Genomic DNA, 15,322 nt, shown 5'->3' with positions numbered 1-15,322 from the left:
CTACACCTTCTGATAGTATCAAATACTTATTTGCAGTATTATTTTTCTTGCTTCTATCTCTCGAACAGAAGAACATTTTACAGCATTTTGCATAGAGGTCTGTGACGTGTTCCCAAAGACAACAGGGGGTTGAGCCTGGTTTGCCTGAGGAACAATTATCTCATTCACAGTTACCCTACATCTTAAGACACTGAAGAATCACTGCAGTTCTCCTGTGCAATGGGTTAGGTCTGAAAGGGCACCAAATGGTAGGCACATCTAAGAGGCAGCAGAAAAAAGGCAACATTTATATTTGGTATTAGGCTTGAGCACACAGAAAGGCACCCAGGGGTGGAGGAGTTAGTTGGAAGCTCTCTCTGCTCCCTAAGCACTGCAGACAAATGTCTGTACACAGCACTGTGTTTAGGTCACCCCATGAGTGATTCGCCAGCTTCTCAGACATCGGGATCAACACAGCGTTGTTTTCTTTACCTTTACCTTGCTAAAGCAATGAAAATTGTTTGAATTTTAACTGTAATTAGGCATTTTTGTTTTAGGAAGACATATATATGTGGATTCCATTCATACCTGCTCCAGGGGAGGAAGGTTCAAACATACTAGATGTATCGCTGCATGTGTTGGAAGCTTGCTCCGAGAGCTTCTTCTTTGCACTTCCATCTGCAGACTTATGCGACTTCTTTTTATTCTTCACCAGAATTTTGTACATTAAATCCATAGGGCTTGGAAGAGGAACCCCAGGTTCCAGCTTGCAGCAAAAAGAAAATAAATTTGTTACAACAAAAGAAACAAGTTTATGGCAATTTCTCAGGGCCCACATGGTGCATGATAATTTTGTAACCTCTACAAGCCCTGTTAAAATGAAAAGTATTTTGCACAAGAGGCAATCTCAATATTAAATGAAGCAGGGCTACTAAGGGCACTTACGTAGAAAAGAAAAATGCCTTCTGAAATGTCTACAGTAATAAATGAAATAAGTATCAGTTCAAATATGAAAGCCTACATTACAAAATGGCAGCTATGATAATTAATTTCATTTAGAGGATTAAAATTCTCTGCATTGGAACAATCTCTGCATCAGAAATTATATGCTTAAGTCACCAACTGCTCACATTGTTTAACTCTCTCCTTCAGACTTGGTTTTGAAAGGCTGTATATGAAGAATGATAAGACTGAAAGACTTAAATAAAAAAATCACACTGGTATTTGGGATCTGATAAATACCAAACAATATTACCGGGTATTTTTCCAATGGATCCATAAGCAGTGCATCTCCAAATATCAATCTGCAGTACTCTGCCATTTTTGCCTGTTGTTTAGGGCTAAAGGAGAGAAAAGAAGAGATGAGTCCGACTAATGTTACCGAGTGAAAGCAGCAGTAATAGAATATCTAATATCCCTAAACAAGATGTAATTTCCTGATCCAATTGCTGTGAATTTTTCAGAGACCTAGATATAACATAAAATTATTCTGATTCCTCTGACAGAGCTTATCAAAAGGATCATACACGAAGTCAATTGAATAATACTGAAACTGAACTTTTAACATTGAGGTACATTTTCTCATGCACTTGGTAGAAAATATAAAAATGAGGCTGTCAGTTGCTACCTTTAGGGAAATTACTGTTACATGAATTTGCCTCTTTCAGGCAACGTTTTTATTCAAAGTTGAAACATTTTCCTCCTCATGTTACTTTATACACATGCCTGGCATTCTTTTTAAAGGCACATCCCCCAACCATTTGCATTTCTTCCTTTTATTTTGTTTTACCTGACCTAAGGCATAAAACCCAAAATAGTTACACTGAAAGCTGTTCTCCTCATCTCACTCAGAGCATTTCCCCTGACATATCCTTCCTGGCAGAAGTCATAAGAGTAGATGTTACTGTGCTACTGCTAAGAGGTACTAAGTCAATTTGGAGAATTGCAGTAATAACTGCTGGTATGACTGCATTTTATATGCATATAATTACATATCGCATGGATGTTGCGTGTATGTAACTGGGACCAACATATCAGGACAGCCACCTTAGTGAGGATCCGGATGTAATAGCAAGCTGCTGGGTGGAGCTGCTCAATGATCCTTTTAGCTTGCTTGGGTATGTGGTCAGATTCCTTTTTGAAAATTTTTAAAATTTTATTTAAATTCAGACAGAGTGTCAAATTTTAGCATAGCAAATTACTTCAGTGGTTTTCATGACATTCCCTAAAAGTAAACTGAACCTCAGTAAATTCTACTTAGGGTCAATTTTCCCAAAGTACAACCAAAGAATGAAATAATTCCTGCATAGCAGTGAGGGGAGTTTAGGACTGAAGGTAGGTTACACAGCTCAGAAATATCACTCAAACAATCTTAGAATGCAGCTCAGTGCTACAGTCATTCCCTTTCTAATTTTAGATGACTGTATATTTTTGTTGTATGTGTCTGTTTAAAAACTGTAACATCTGAGCTTAGGTTTCTTTTAAAGTTTCCATTTTTGATACTCTGCTGAGAAGTCTCAATTAAAGAGCAGGTTTATGTTGCTTAATATAACTTCAACTATTGTTAATTATGATCTGTATATCACAGAAGATACATGAAAGATATAAGCAGTTACGTTACCATGGAGCTCTTTTTCATGACAAAACAGAGCTGGGTATATAGGGGAAAAAAGAGTGCTCATTTTTCTCTTCAAAACTAGAGTACAAAACCCATCACGTCTAGTTTGCCATTAGGTACCAACTGAGCACCTGACACTGCTGCTCTGTTGGGGGCCAGCAAGGCCAAACCAGAGCTGAGATAAAGGCTGGGTGGCATTTGAATCAGAAAATACAATTTATCTCAGATCAGCATTCTGGGTGTCCCTTGAAGCAGATACGGGGTGAACCAGTCATTAGCTCAGTCACTGATGAAACGTATTGTGAAGAGGCTTTAAATTATTCCACAAAGCTACACAAGTGCTGCATGCAGTTTAAATCACTACAGCATTCCATTAAACTTTCTTTTCCGTGCAGCCTAATCTGCAAAAAAGCTAAACAACCCTTTTAGCTGAGGACAGAAAATTAAGAAGACAAGTAAGGCAGTGGAACTAAAAACCAACAAGGGAGAAGGTGATGGGAAGAACAGATCAGGCTATGACAGCATGTTAGCTATAAATGGCCAGTTCTCAAAGAAAGCAAGGACACCTTGCTCTTCTAAGAAACAGGCTGGGCATTTGCTATAGGTCTAGGGGTCATTATAGTGAATCTTACTGCAGTCTTCTGCACCAGGCTCTATTTCAAATAGAGCTATGCTCTTAGAATCCACCGAGTTCAAATGACATCTCCTTGACTAAAAAGATTGATGGAATTAGTTACTGAAATAGTAGCAATTAGATGTGACATCAGCATTTTGAAATGGGCAAATCAACTCCAGAAGGAAGTCTTGATAAGAGCACAAAAAAAAAATAAAATATGCAGGAGTTAAATAGAATACCTTTCAAATTATCACCACGGCAAGAACAAATTCTTCTGATCTTCTGCATTTAATTACATGTTTACCTCAAAGAGACCCCAGTGAAAACTTTTGTTTTTGCAAAACAGAAAAATGCAATGCTATGGTATTTTGGCTTAGTGTATAAATTCCAGTGTCACTGCACCTCAGAGGAAGAAAGAAGGAAAACCAAAATTATGTGAGAAATTGATGGCTTTTAATACCATAAATAAATCTTGCAGTAGTAGACAAGGCCAAAGTAGGAAAATCCTGACATTACAAAATTACTTGTCTTTGTGAACTGGACTATGTGCATAGATATTTTAAAAAGCTCCAAAGATTGAAAAATATTTAGGACCATCAGAATTTAACTGAGTGGTATTTTTTGTGTTCTCTCTCTCTTTAAAGATATATATGTATATATTTTCAAGAGACAGATCATTAGTAGTAGTAGAGATTATTTATTACTATTATAGTATTTTAAAAATTGGGATACCAGTTCATTTCTATTTTCTTTCCTTTCAAAATTATAATCCAGAGCAACAGAAGGACATACCAACTTTTCTGCATCGACATATTTGTGTTATGAAACAAAAAAGCAGGTATTTTCTGGTCCACATCTCCTGTTATTGGAAATTCTCTCAGCATTCATGTATTGTAACGAAAATTGATTGCCTGCAAAGAGCTGACTTTATCTGCTTTATGATATTCAGTGTGCAGAAAGGACACAGAATGCACACAGAATAATTATATATGCCCCCAAAGTGTGCCAGGGCAAAGGAAGAGGCAGGAACATGATACCCAAAGATATGCAGATAGAAAGAATATTAATAAATGTTTTAATTACTATTACTGTTTTGCTTGTACTTTGGTTTAGTGTGTTTGTATTATGTCTATGATGAAGGTCAATCACAGAGGCTCTTTGGCGCTTCTCCATGACTACTATTCCTAACACTATATTATTATCACTTCTGCCTAAGACAACGACACGGATCCTTCCCAGAAGAGTCTAAAATAATTTAAAGTGTACGAAGAAAAAGTGATAAAAATCCTGTTCATATTTGAAATAACAATTCCAGCAAGAAACCAGCAATATCTTGGAAGCGATCTTACGTGGATACTGCTCAAGGATCACTTAACCTTTTTGCTATGTCATCAGTGCCTTTCTAATTATAGAGTGTCTGCTTTCAGATTTGCAGGTTGTTTATCTTCTTGCAAGCCCAATTTCAAACTTCAAGGTCTTCTTGAGGTCTTTTCAACATTTTCAGGACAGTTTTCTACTTTTGATAGAACCACATCTTTCCTTAGTACTGCCTTTTTTCAGTGTGCATATTTTGACTTCAGTATAAATGATGGTACATATAATATTTGATATCTTCTAAAAGTTACATGCTTGCTTCTTTTTCTAAACTTTTTATTGTTTAAAAACAGGCAAGAATGAATATACTGCACAGTGGAGTTATAGTGAAGGAAATAAAAATTCTTAAGATGCTAAAAAGATATTAGAGAGGAGTCTTTCAAGGAAAAACAGTGAAAGAAAGCAAAATGAGATGATTAACGCTAAGAACTGATTTGTTCCCTAGGTGGACAAAAAGTGTTTAAAATACTCTCATGGTCATAAACCAGAATGAAGAAAAATTGCATTTTAAGTCCAGTGGTGGTTCAGAGTGTCATATATGTGGTAGTGATGTAAAACTTATTTTCCTCTGACAATCACAGTCTGTTTAAAAACCAGGAGTACAGAACACAAGCTAAAACCACATTTCTGTTTCAGCCAATGCCAAAATTTTTACTGATTTCTATGGGGTCAGCATTTCACACATGAATGTTGACTCTTGGAGCTTGAAAATCAGAAGAAAAACATGGTCACTGAGAAGTAGGAAATTATGTCAGAGGATTTGTTTGACAGAAATTCTATTAAAACACTTAATATTTTTTTTGTTAATACTTATGGCAAAGCCCACCCTTAAGATCTAGGAGAAAAACAAGAATCCAAGTCAATGAAAACACAAAGGGAGTATTCCATGAAATTAGGTGAAGGTTTCTGTGAATGGCATGACTAATTGCAGATTTCTCTAGCAACTAGTGAAGAAATGAAGGGATAATTGTAGCAGTCAGTAAAATAACTAGAAATTATTTTCAGCCAAAGCAAAATCAGAAATCATACATAATAAGTCTGATGATTTACTGCTGCAGAAAATAACAAAGAACAATAAAGCCTCAGAAAGAGAAAATACTTGATACTATTTTTGCAAACTTGCTTTGCTAAAAACCCATCATGGAAATGCATGGAAAAAGAGATAAAACCATAAATACACTTAGGGATAACTCATTATTCAGTTATTGGAGCTTTCTCAAGAGAAAGGTCCAATGGTTTCTATAGGGCAAATTGTAAAGATCAGTGTAATGCAGCAATAACTCTGTTCCCTTTTTGACATATTCCTGCAGTATCACACCACCTTTAACAGTGTTTCACCTTATAGCTTTAAAGCCACTTCTGCATGTAACTTCAATCTGACAGGAGTTTATTTTATACAATTTTTACTTCTTTACTTTCCTAAAATAGAACAGATCCCCCTGGAATAGCTGAAGTTTTAAGTCTTACTGACTTTGAAGGAAGAAAAATTTAATCCTTCTGGTTAAAATAAATTGGATGCTGCTGTTTCTCTGCTTTTTAGTAACACAGTGAATGTATATTTTAACAAATACAGAAGAATGAATACCAAATATAACACACTGAACAATGATGGCTGAGATCTTCTTTAAAGATCAGAGGTTGTATTTGGAAGCACTGAGAAAGGCATTGTGAGTTGAAACCTAGAGCAGGTAGGTGAGCATAAGTCCAAAGTTACATAACTTACACCAAAAAGAAAGGAGCAAGGAGACTGATTAGAGAAAGAAATTAAATACAGTTAATCTGTGTGGTCTTTCCAAGGAAGATAGACCTAACTAAGCAGGATTTAACAGGTAGCTGTTTGAATCATAATTACGTGGCCTTTCAGTGTGTGCAGAGTAAGCACATATTTGCCCACAAAAGGCAGCATAAACTTATACTGTGAGGTGTATAAAGGTAGGGTAGGTCAGCTCTTAGATTTTTAATTTTTCCACCTACATAATTTTTTATCAGTACTGACACAACATAATAAAACTGTGCATACAAGTGCATAGGTAATTCTGTGCTTAGACTCATTAGAAATATAACACTATATAGGAGAATACAGTAATTACTTACGAATCCACGTGATTTTCAAAGGAAAGGAGGATTGGAAAGGGCGATGTCTTAAATGCACATTCAGCGATAGCTTCTATTACTTCCTAAAAAACAAAAAAACATAATTAGAAGTTTAAGTCTCTAATGAAATTGGTCTTTGAAGACAGAAAAGATCCAAAGAGATCTGAAATCATACAAAATCTGCCTGAAATCAGACTTTGTGTTCTAAACAGCCCAGAGAGCTTTGGATGTACTTTTGCAGCAACCACATTTTTTCAACCTGAACTGTAATCAAATCTCCAAAATATCTGATAAGCCTCAGGCATTGCATTTTTCAAGAAACGACTTATGTCTGCCTATATCAAGTTTAAATGTAAAACTTGGTCTTTCTGCAGAGTTGTTTCATGCCCAAAGCTATTACTTTCATGAACTATTCTGCATAATAATAAACATGCTCTGACAAAGGCAGATCCTTCTAAACATCATCAGCACAAGCTCTCCCTGTTTCTGACTGAGAGAAATCCCTTTAAGGCAAAAGGAAGGGGAAGGGGAAGTGGAAGAATAAGGGGAAGGGGAAGTGGAAGAATAAGGGGAAGGGGAAAAGGAAAAGGAAGGGAGAAAGGAATGGGAAGGGGAAGGGGGAGGGGAAGGGAATTTAAAGTAGTTGGCTCTGCAATAACTATCAGAGGACTGAGTAAGTGAAACTTCCATACAAGTAGTAGAGGAATAATTTGATAACACTAATTTTAATGCTGTGCACAACATATTTATCTACCTCCTGCTACAAATTATTCATTTTTTCCCTATTGTAACAGTTGTTTTTTTTTTTTCAAAAGGACTTGCTGGACACTGCAGACTTTCCATATGTATTGCTGTCAAACTCTGGATTTTATAAGAACACACAAGCCTGTTGTCTTCCAAATCATAAGGATGACTAAAACCAAAAAGATTTATTTATTTTAAACAAGCTTCCTCTGGGGATTTTGTTTAGTTTCTGTGCTTTTAAAGGCTTGATTCAGAAGCTTAACAGTAAGAAATCCACTTCCTAAAATGACAGCTTTGCTTCTGGTACATTCTTCTGATATGTTGGGTTGAAAATCCAGGGCTGGAAGGAAAGCACAAGCCAGCTAAAAATTTGCTGATATAAGCTAGGATACAAACAAAATTTAACAGTCTTCATGTAAGCAGAAAAAAACCGAACAACACAGCGCAGGCACAAGTTTTTCTCATCTCTTACAGGATGAGGAACTAGCTCTCTCAGCACACCCAGGTTTGATGGCTACATTTAATAAACTGCAATCACCACTAACACATACCACTAAACACTTCACATACCACTAACCAGTAATGTACTTCAACTAGAACCACTCCTAGGCTTTAAAGAAAGCAGAAGTGTAAAGCATTTGTTGGAAGAATAGTAAACAAGGCAAAAGGCTGAACAAAGGCAGGCAGGAACCTACAGTTTCACAGCAGTGGTTCTCCCAGGGGAGAACGCATGATCCAGTGATTTCTACTCCACATTTTCTGTCCAGATCCAGTAAACCACTAAGTGCTGGTACCACCTTAACACTGTTCAGAAACAGTGTGATTTTCAAGAGCATCGAAGGCAATATCAGTAGTGCTGAGATTCAGGTTAACTATATTAAGCCCACCCATCTTGGATGCTCTGCACTCAGATCATTAGTATTGGCTTGGTCTCCATCCACCTGCACCCTCCCTTGGTTATGGAGCATCGTGCAGGGCTTAAGAACACTTGAAGCTACATATAAAAGATACTGCTGAAAGCAGTCCTGAGGCCTTTCTTGCTCCTGCACATTGCTCAAGCTGTGGAGTAAATCCATAAATTTATTTTCAACTGCAAAAAGGGATGAAATCCAACATGTGTGGGGAAAATAACCAGAAGAGTAAAATTAGGATTACACTGATGAAATCTGAGGATGAGAAGCTCAGGCATTGGGTTAGTGGAGAAACAGGTGTATGCTGGTGATACAGTCTTGCACTGCATTCAAATGTAAATGCAAATTCTCTGTGGTCAGAGAGGAACAAGAAGTTCCATACTTTGCTCCAGCTGTAGAATGATACCTGAAACAGGTCTCCAAGATTATATATAAAGTACATACGCATAAATTTCTGGTTATGGCATGAAAATATTGTTGGTTCCCTGTAAGATCTCATCATGGTGGCAGCTAACAATCACCAGCTGAGGAAAACCTCACTGATTTCTGTGTCATGCAGCAAGGTAAAAACCAATCAAACAAAACCCCACAAAAATCCCAGCAAGGAAAGGATGTGAGATATGTATTGCTTCTGTCTTAGCACTTCAGAAAGCCTGTCTGAGGCATTGAACTCTGACAGACTGAACAAAAGCATTGTGTGCTGTGGCCATGCCAAAAACGTGAGGTAGCGAATGATTCAGCATTCAAGACACAGTGATCCCTCTGAATTGATTCACACACTTCTGACACATTATTTCACTATCATTTTACTCCTCCTTAGCCAAGCAACACACTTTTATTGCTGAAATGAAACCAGCAGTTTCTGCATGGAGAACCAGCAGTTTCTGCATGTTATTCTGCGTGGAGAAAGCATTTGCCCTGAAGTGACAGATGGAATACTCCTGAGTAGATTTAAAATATCTTCCAATATCTCTCCAGCAAATACAATGCCTAGGGTTGAACATCCAAATAACTGGGGATAATCCTCATTCCCGTAAATGATCCTTTTAAGAATCAGATTAACTTTGTTTTAAATTCCTGCTCATGACCAAAGGAGTTGAAAGCTAACTTCCTTAATTAAAGGACTTCCAGCAACCAAACTCTATGCACATAAACATAATTGGCTTCAGATAAACTAACTGGAAAGTTCATAAAAAATGTGAAAGAAGGTTGTGTTTTACATTTTCCTGCAATTAACTCAGTTACTGAAGAGTTTGAGAAAACAAACACACAAACAAAAAAACCTGTTCTGGTGGAAGTGAAGTGTGAGGTTTTGTCTGTGTGGCAGTACTGTTTGCTTTCTTTTCCCAAAGGAAGGCAATGAAGGCATGGAAGACAAAAAATCACAACAACTCAGGCTTCAAGTGCTGGAGACATGCTTCAAAGCTGTAGCTAGTAGAGAATCAAAGAACGGTTTAGGCTGGAAGGGATCTTAAAGATCATCTGGTTTCAAGGCCCTTGCCATGCAGGCTTCCACTAGACCAGACTGCTCAAAGCTCCATCCAACTTGGCCCTGAAGACCTGAAGCCACACCTAACACCAGTAACGTAACCAAGTTCAGTAATGAATATTTTTGCATGTGTTCTTCCACACAGGTAAATCTGGAAGCATATTCCCATGGTGAGTTCATATCTCAGCTGAACAAGAATTATTTTTTCATGCTTCAAAAATGATATCCTGATGTAACATTATATACTCTACTGACTACCAGTCTTAATAGCATAGGAAAACACCTCCATCATGTTCCTTTAACACCTCAAATCAAAAACATGTCTAAGAATAACAAGAAGATAACAATTTAAAGTTATTGCTAAGAGTGTAGTATCTACCTTTTATTATAGAAAAAGGAAAAGGGAGATGACAATCAGAAATACAGATTATAGGTTTAGCGTTTGAATGGCACAAATGTCCTATCACGCTCCCCAAAGATAATAATTTTTCTTTTTCATCCTCCAGTGCTTCAGATCTAATTACAAGTGTCAGGCAGAGAGTAAATGCTGCACATACCATTATTTGTTTTTTAAATAGTTCATATATTGATGAGTGTCTGGTCCCTGTGGGTGGGACCTGCCCAAAGGGACATGAGTAGACTGTTCTCTGTCCATAGGAATTTAAAGGCTTGCAAGTTGTAGAGATTTCCACAAAAGCTGCTGTTTCCTACCTCAGTCCAGCACTTTGGTTTCCCACTCCTATTTACCAGGCAGAGAAAAGATAAACTGACACATTGGTTATTGCTGTTCAAATCCATGAGCCCTTCTTCTCAGCTCTCCTCCGTGCTGCAGGCTGTGAAGCTGTAACACAAATCAGTCTTTCCTCCCTATCATCCTGGCTCCAGACCCATCTGCACACCCCATTCACGCTGTGTAAAACCAGTTGTGGTGGCAATACGTGGTCTTTCGGCCCTGGCAGTGGTCTAGTCTTTTTCTCCCCCTTTGTGAGACTTGATGCAGAGACATGCACAGGAGTATGGACCTAAGCATTGGGCCTAGTCCCCAGATGTCACAGACTATCACACCACACAATCCCTTTTCCTCTGATTTCCATGGAGGAAGACAAGAACCAAGACCTCAAGACCTCTTCCTGTTCAAGGTCCAAATACTGCAACTCTTTTCTTCCAACGATTCCACATGTGCTCCTAAATCACCCTTACAGCATCTTTTTGCCCTTGCATCCCTCTTCCCTTCCACCTTTGCAGGAATATCCAAGCAATGTATTTGTGTCGTTTTACTCCGAAAAAACTGCCCCAGCTAAAACCAACTACAACAGTGTGTGCTGTATTACTGTACCTTGAAGGATATTTCTGTCGTCATGGTGAATCCATGTGTAATGACTGGCTCTTCTTCAGCTGTTCTTCCTTTCCAGCAGTCCAGCTCCACACAGCGGCAGCCTGACAAAAGCACTTGCCGATACATCTCCACCGATGAGTTCCCGGCCAGCTGTCCAGCTGTCACAACACAAGAACATGAAAAAAGGCAAGTCATTTTGGGTCTCGGGAATAAATGCAAATAATCTAAGAGTAATTAGAGTTAACAGCATCTTTTACCCTTAGCTGAGAGGAATAACACAAAAAGCCTAAGAACATACTAGAAATTACTTTGGCAGAGTCAATGTCATGGTTTGGATTCTGCCCTCTGTTAAACTGCTGTGAGTGAGGAGAAATAACTAAAATGAAGTAAATTTAAAAAATTCTGATAGACAGCATTGATAAAATAAGATAATAAAATAGATTAGTTCTCAGATGTTACCCTTTGACAAGCAATGTAAGATTTAGAGTTGACTCAGGACTGCAAGATCACATTTTCTCATAACATGCAATGCAGTTTTATACATGATAAAACAAAGCTCCTGCCCAGTCACTACTTTTATCACTGCTGGGTCTCAGACACTTATTTAATACATTAATCACTGTGCTGAGATGGCCAATTGAATTTTCTGATGTTGGAAAAGACCTTTAAGATCATTGAGTCCAACTATTAACCTAACTCTACTGAATCCAGAGCTAAACCATGTTCCTAAGCACCACGTCTACACATCTTTCAAACACCTCCAGGTGATTCAACCACATCCCTGGGCAGCCTGTTCCAGTGTTTGATAACATTTTCAGTGAAGAAGTTTCTTCTAATATCCAACTTAAACCTCCCCTTGTGCAACTTGAGACCATTTCCTCTTGTCTTGTTGCTTGTTACTTGGAAGAAGAAACCAAACCCGACATTGCTAAAAGGTACTTCCAGGTAGTTATAGAGAGTAAGGAAGTCTCCCCTCAGCCTCCTTTTCTCCAGAATGAACAACCCCAGTTCCCTCAGCCACTCTGCTTAAGACTTGTGCTCCAGACCCGACCAGCTCTGTTGCCCTTCTGCTTGCTCCAGACCCTCAATGTCTTTCTCGTAGTGAGGGGCCCAAAACTGACACAGTATTCAAGGTGCAGCGTCACCAGTGCCAAGTACCGGGGGACAATCATTGCCCTAGTCCTGCTGACCACACTACTGCTGATACAAGCCAGGATGTTGTTAGCCTTCTTGGCCACCTGGGCACACTGCTGGCTCATGTTCAGCCACAGTCAACCAACACCCCCAGGTTCTTTTCCTCTGGGCAGCTTTCCAGGCACTCTGCCACAAGCCTGTAGCATTGCACGGGGTTGTGACCCAAGTGCAGGACGCAATACTTGGCCTTTTTCGGTCTCATGCAATTGAACTCAGCCCATCACTACTGCATCATAGAATCATGGAATGTATTGGGTTGGAAGGGACCTCTAAGGGTCATCCAATCCAACCCCCCTACAATAAGCAGGGATATCTCCAACTAGACCAGATTGCCAGAGCCCCATCAAATTTGACCTTGAATGTCTCCAGGGATGGGGCCTCCAAACATGTCTCTAGGCAACCTGTTCCAGTGATCCACCACCCTCATATTAAAGAACTTTTTCCTAATGTTCAAGCTAAATCTACCCTTTTCTAGCTTAAAACCACTACCCCTTGTCCTGTTGTTACATGCCCTTGTGAACAGGTCTTCCCCAGCCTCCTTATAGGCCTCTTTCAGGTATCCGAAGGTCACTATAAGGTAGCTACAAGGTATCATGTAGGGATAAATTTAATTAAACAACCAGCTTCCAACAACAACACGAAATAAATCTAAAAATGAACAAGGAAAACTCAGTTTTTCCCAAACTCAGAAAATATTAAATCTGCCCCCCAAAAAAAACCCCAATCAATGAAGAAGTCCAGTTATACTCAGGGAAGGATATTGAGTGACTTCATCTGCCAAAACAGGTTTGATTCCAGTCATATGGATACAAATTTATTGCAGCAGAGAAGTAAAGATAACAGAAGAATGGCTCAGTGCTTGTTTTAGATGTGAACAAAATAGATGCAGTTTCCTGCTTTATAGAAGGCTTCCTGTGAAGATGTTCCTGGATTTCTTGAAGGGCATTTACTTGCTTTTTAAGGAGATAGTGAGTTCATTTATTCTAAAGATTCCTTGCTGATGGGAGACATATACACACTTCACCCAGACTGACATATAATATAATGCAGATAACTCTAATCCTCATTTTACTGTCTCTGTGTTTCTGTGTTTAGGTTTTATGCTACATGTTTTGGTTTGTTTCACTACATAGCATTGTTTCTTTCTCTGTCTTTTTAACAACTGTAACAGAAACCCCCTTCCATTTGAAAATTCCTGCTCACCATTTGTGTCTGATATATGAGCTGGAGCAATCATAAATTCTCTACAAAGTATTAACATTACTCCTGTTGAAAATTTTAAGATTTCCCAGCTCCTACTGGAACCAATGGGAAATAAATGTTAATAGCAGAAGAATTTGGCCAGGTAAGCAGTGGCTCTTTTTCTCTGCAGAATGGAAACAAGTGCAAGCATGGATCAGGGTACAACACCACATGTTTCTGTGTACTTATCCCTAAGCATCTGCTTATGAAAACTTGGCTCTCATTCTACAGATCCACTGAACTCTGCTGCTTAAAAAGCTACATTCACTTAGAAAACTTTTTTTCATGTTGTCTTTCTTTTCCCTTGAAGCATGTTAAATTTTGATTAAAAACTATTTTATGATTAACTAACTCTACCGTACTTTCTGAGAGGCTACTGGCCATTATTATTGCTGCATGTTTTGGACTACCTTAACCTTCAAAAATGCTTAAGTAAATCATGACATGCATTGCTTGCTGTATGAAACTTCTCCACACTACCTTTTTAATCAGGCTCAGACATTTTGGAAGGATTCCTGATAAGAATAAGAGGATATTCAACCTCCAAAACATTAAATCTTCAGAAACACTCCCAGTCAGAGTGCAAAATGCTAGCAGATGTTTTAATAGTCCCATTAGCTTATTTTTAGGAATACAGAATATTAGGAATGTTCCATCAAATGTCTTTTGTCTATATTATATATAAGCTTCCACTGTGTGAGTCTCTATTTGTATCTGTCCTGAACTGTCCCTTCAATAGATACATTCTAAAATGTGCTAACACAGACACTAAAGAGAATGCATCCACTATGATACTTTTAATATCCAGAGTACAGATAATTTTTTTAATACTGGAAATTGAAGCGTTATGTATTCCCTTCTTTAATACAGCATCTACAGTAATACCATAATATTTGTATCCTATAACCCTATACTAGATTAGGAGAAACAGATTTTGACAAAAACTAGCTTTCCTAAAAAATATCATTGGCTAAATTATATCTGTAAGGACACTAAGCAAAATGAGCCTCCCCTAAGTGATATAAGTTGGGGATATGACCCATGTTTCCCCATAAAGATCAGCTCTGCACTTTGGTAAATTCAAGCTGCTCTGTTCTCAGCATGTGCATCCTTGTTTTGTTAATTCATCACTGTTTTTTCAAGTGTAAGTTATTTGCAATACATGGACTTAAAACTGGGTTATGATTTTATGACATGTATCCTCCTAGAAGTAGGGGATATTTGTATCTAGGTATTTGGAGTCACCTGGCTCTTCATTACTCCAGAAACAGAAGCCACTTCTGCCCCCTCACCCACCCACAGCACCACCTTCTCCCTGCAAGATGTGGTGCAGGGCTCCTTTTGCCCTGCACAAACATGAGTTGCTAAATCTCCATCCTTCAGGCAAGTCCTGGAAAAGCAGTTTGTGCTCTGGATCACATGCTGTAGTTTGCAGTGTGCAAAATCAGCCCCTTGTACTGCTGGGAGCCTGGCTCTTGACTCTAGCAGCAACAGAAGGTGCTAGTGTTAAAGTATTTTTTAGACACAGCACATTTATCTGAATCTATTTTCCTTCCCAGGTATTTTGCCAGGCACAGGACAAGCAAATTAGACCCCACATTGTGACATGTTCTGCTACTGCTTGTATGTAAGTCAAAATAAGGCTCACACCTTATGGCTGTTCTTTTTAACACCTTACATTGGACCAAAGCAGGACATGCAGTGTGGCTTGTTCCAGCCAGCAGCA

At 38.4% G+C, this 15,322-nt stretch overlaps 1 protein-coding gene across 1 annotated transcript in view; it reads right to left on the bottom strand.

Moving 5' to 3' along the window:
* PLCB1 (phospholipase C, beta 1 (phosphoinositide-specific)) overlaps positions 1-15,322 on the bottom strand; it is a 457,703-nt gene that overhangs the window by 101,017 nt on the left and 341,364 nt on the right. Inside the window, exons 11-14 of the mRNA XM_010007158.1 lie at positions 11,161-11,318; positions 6,681-6,763; positions 1,235-1,319; positions 568-745 (exon numbers count right to left, since the gene is read on the bottom strand). Of these exons, the coding sequence (XP_010005460.1) occupies positions 568-745; positions 1,235-1,319; positions 6,681-6,763; positions 11,161-11,318 (504 nt within the window). The remainder of the gene's footprint in view (positions 1-567; positions 746-1,234; positions 1,320-6,680; positions 6,764-11,160; positions 11,319-15,322) is intronic.

This window comes from Chaetura pelagica, unplaced genomic scaffold (assembly GCF_000747805.2).
Source record: "Chaetura pelagica isolate M959 unplaced genomic scaffold, ChaPel_1.0 scaffold111, whole genome shotgun sequence".
In the NCBI taxonomy this organism is placed as follows: Eukaryota; Metazoa; Chordata; class Aves; order Apodiformes; family Apodidae; genus Chaetura; species Chaetura pelagica.
Note: the sequence above shows the minus strand (reverse complement) of the source record. Positions and strands in the feature narration are given on the sequence as shown.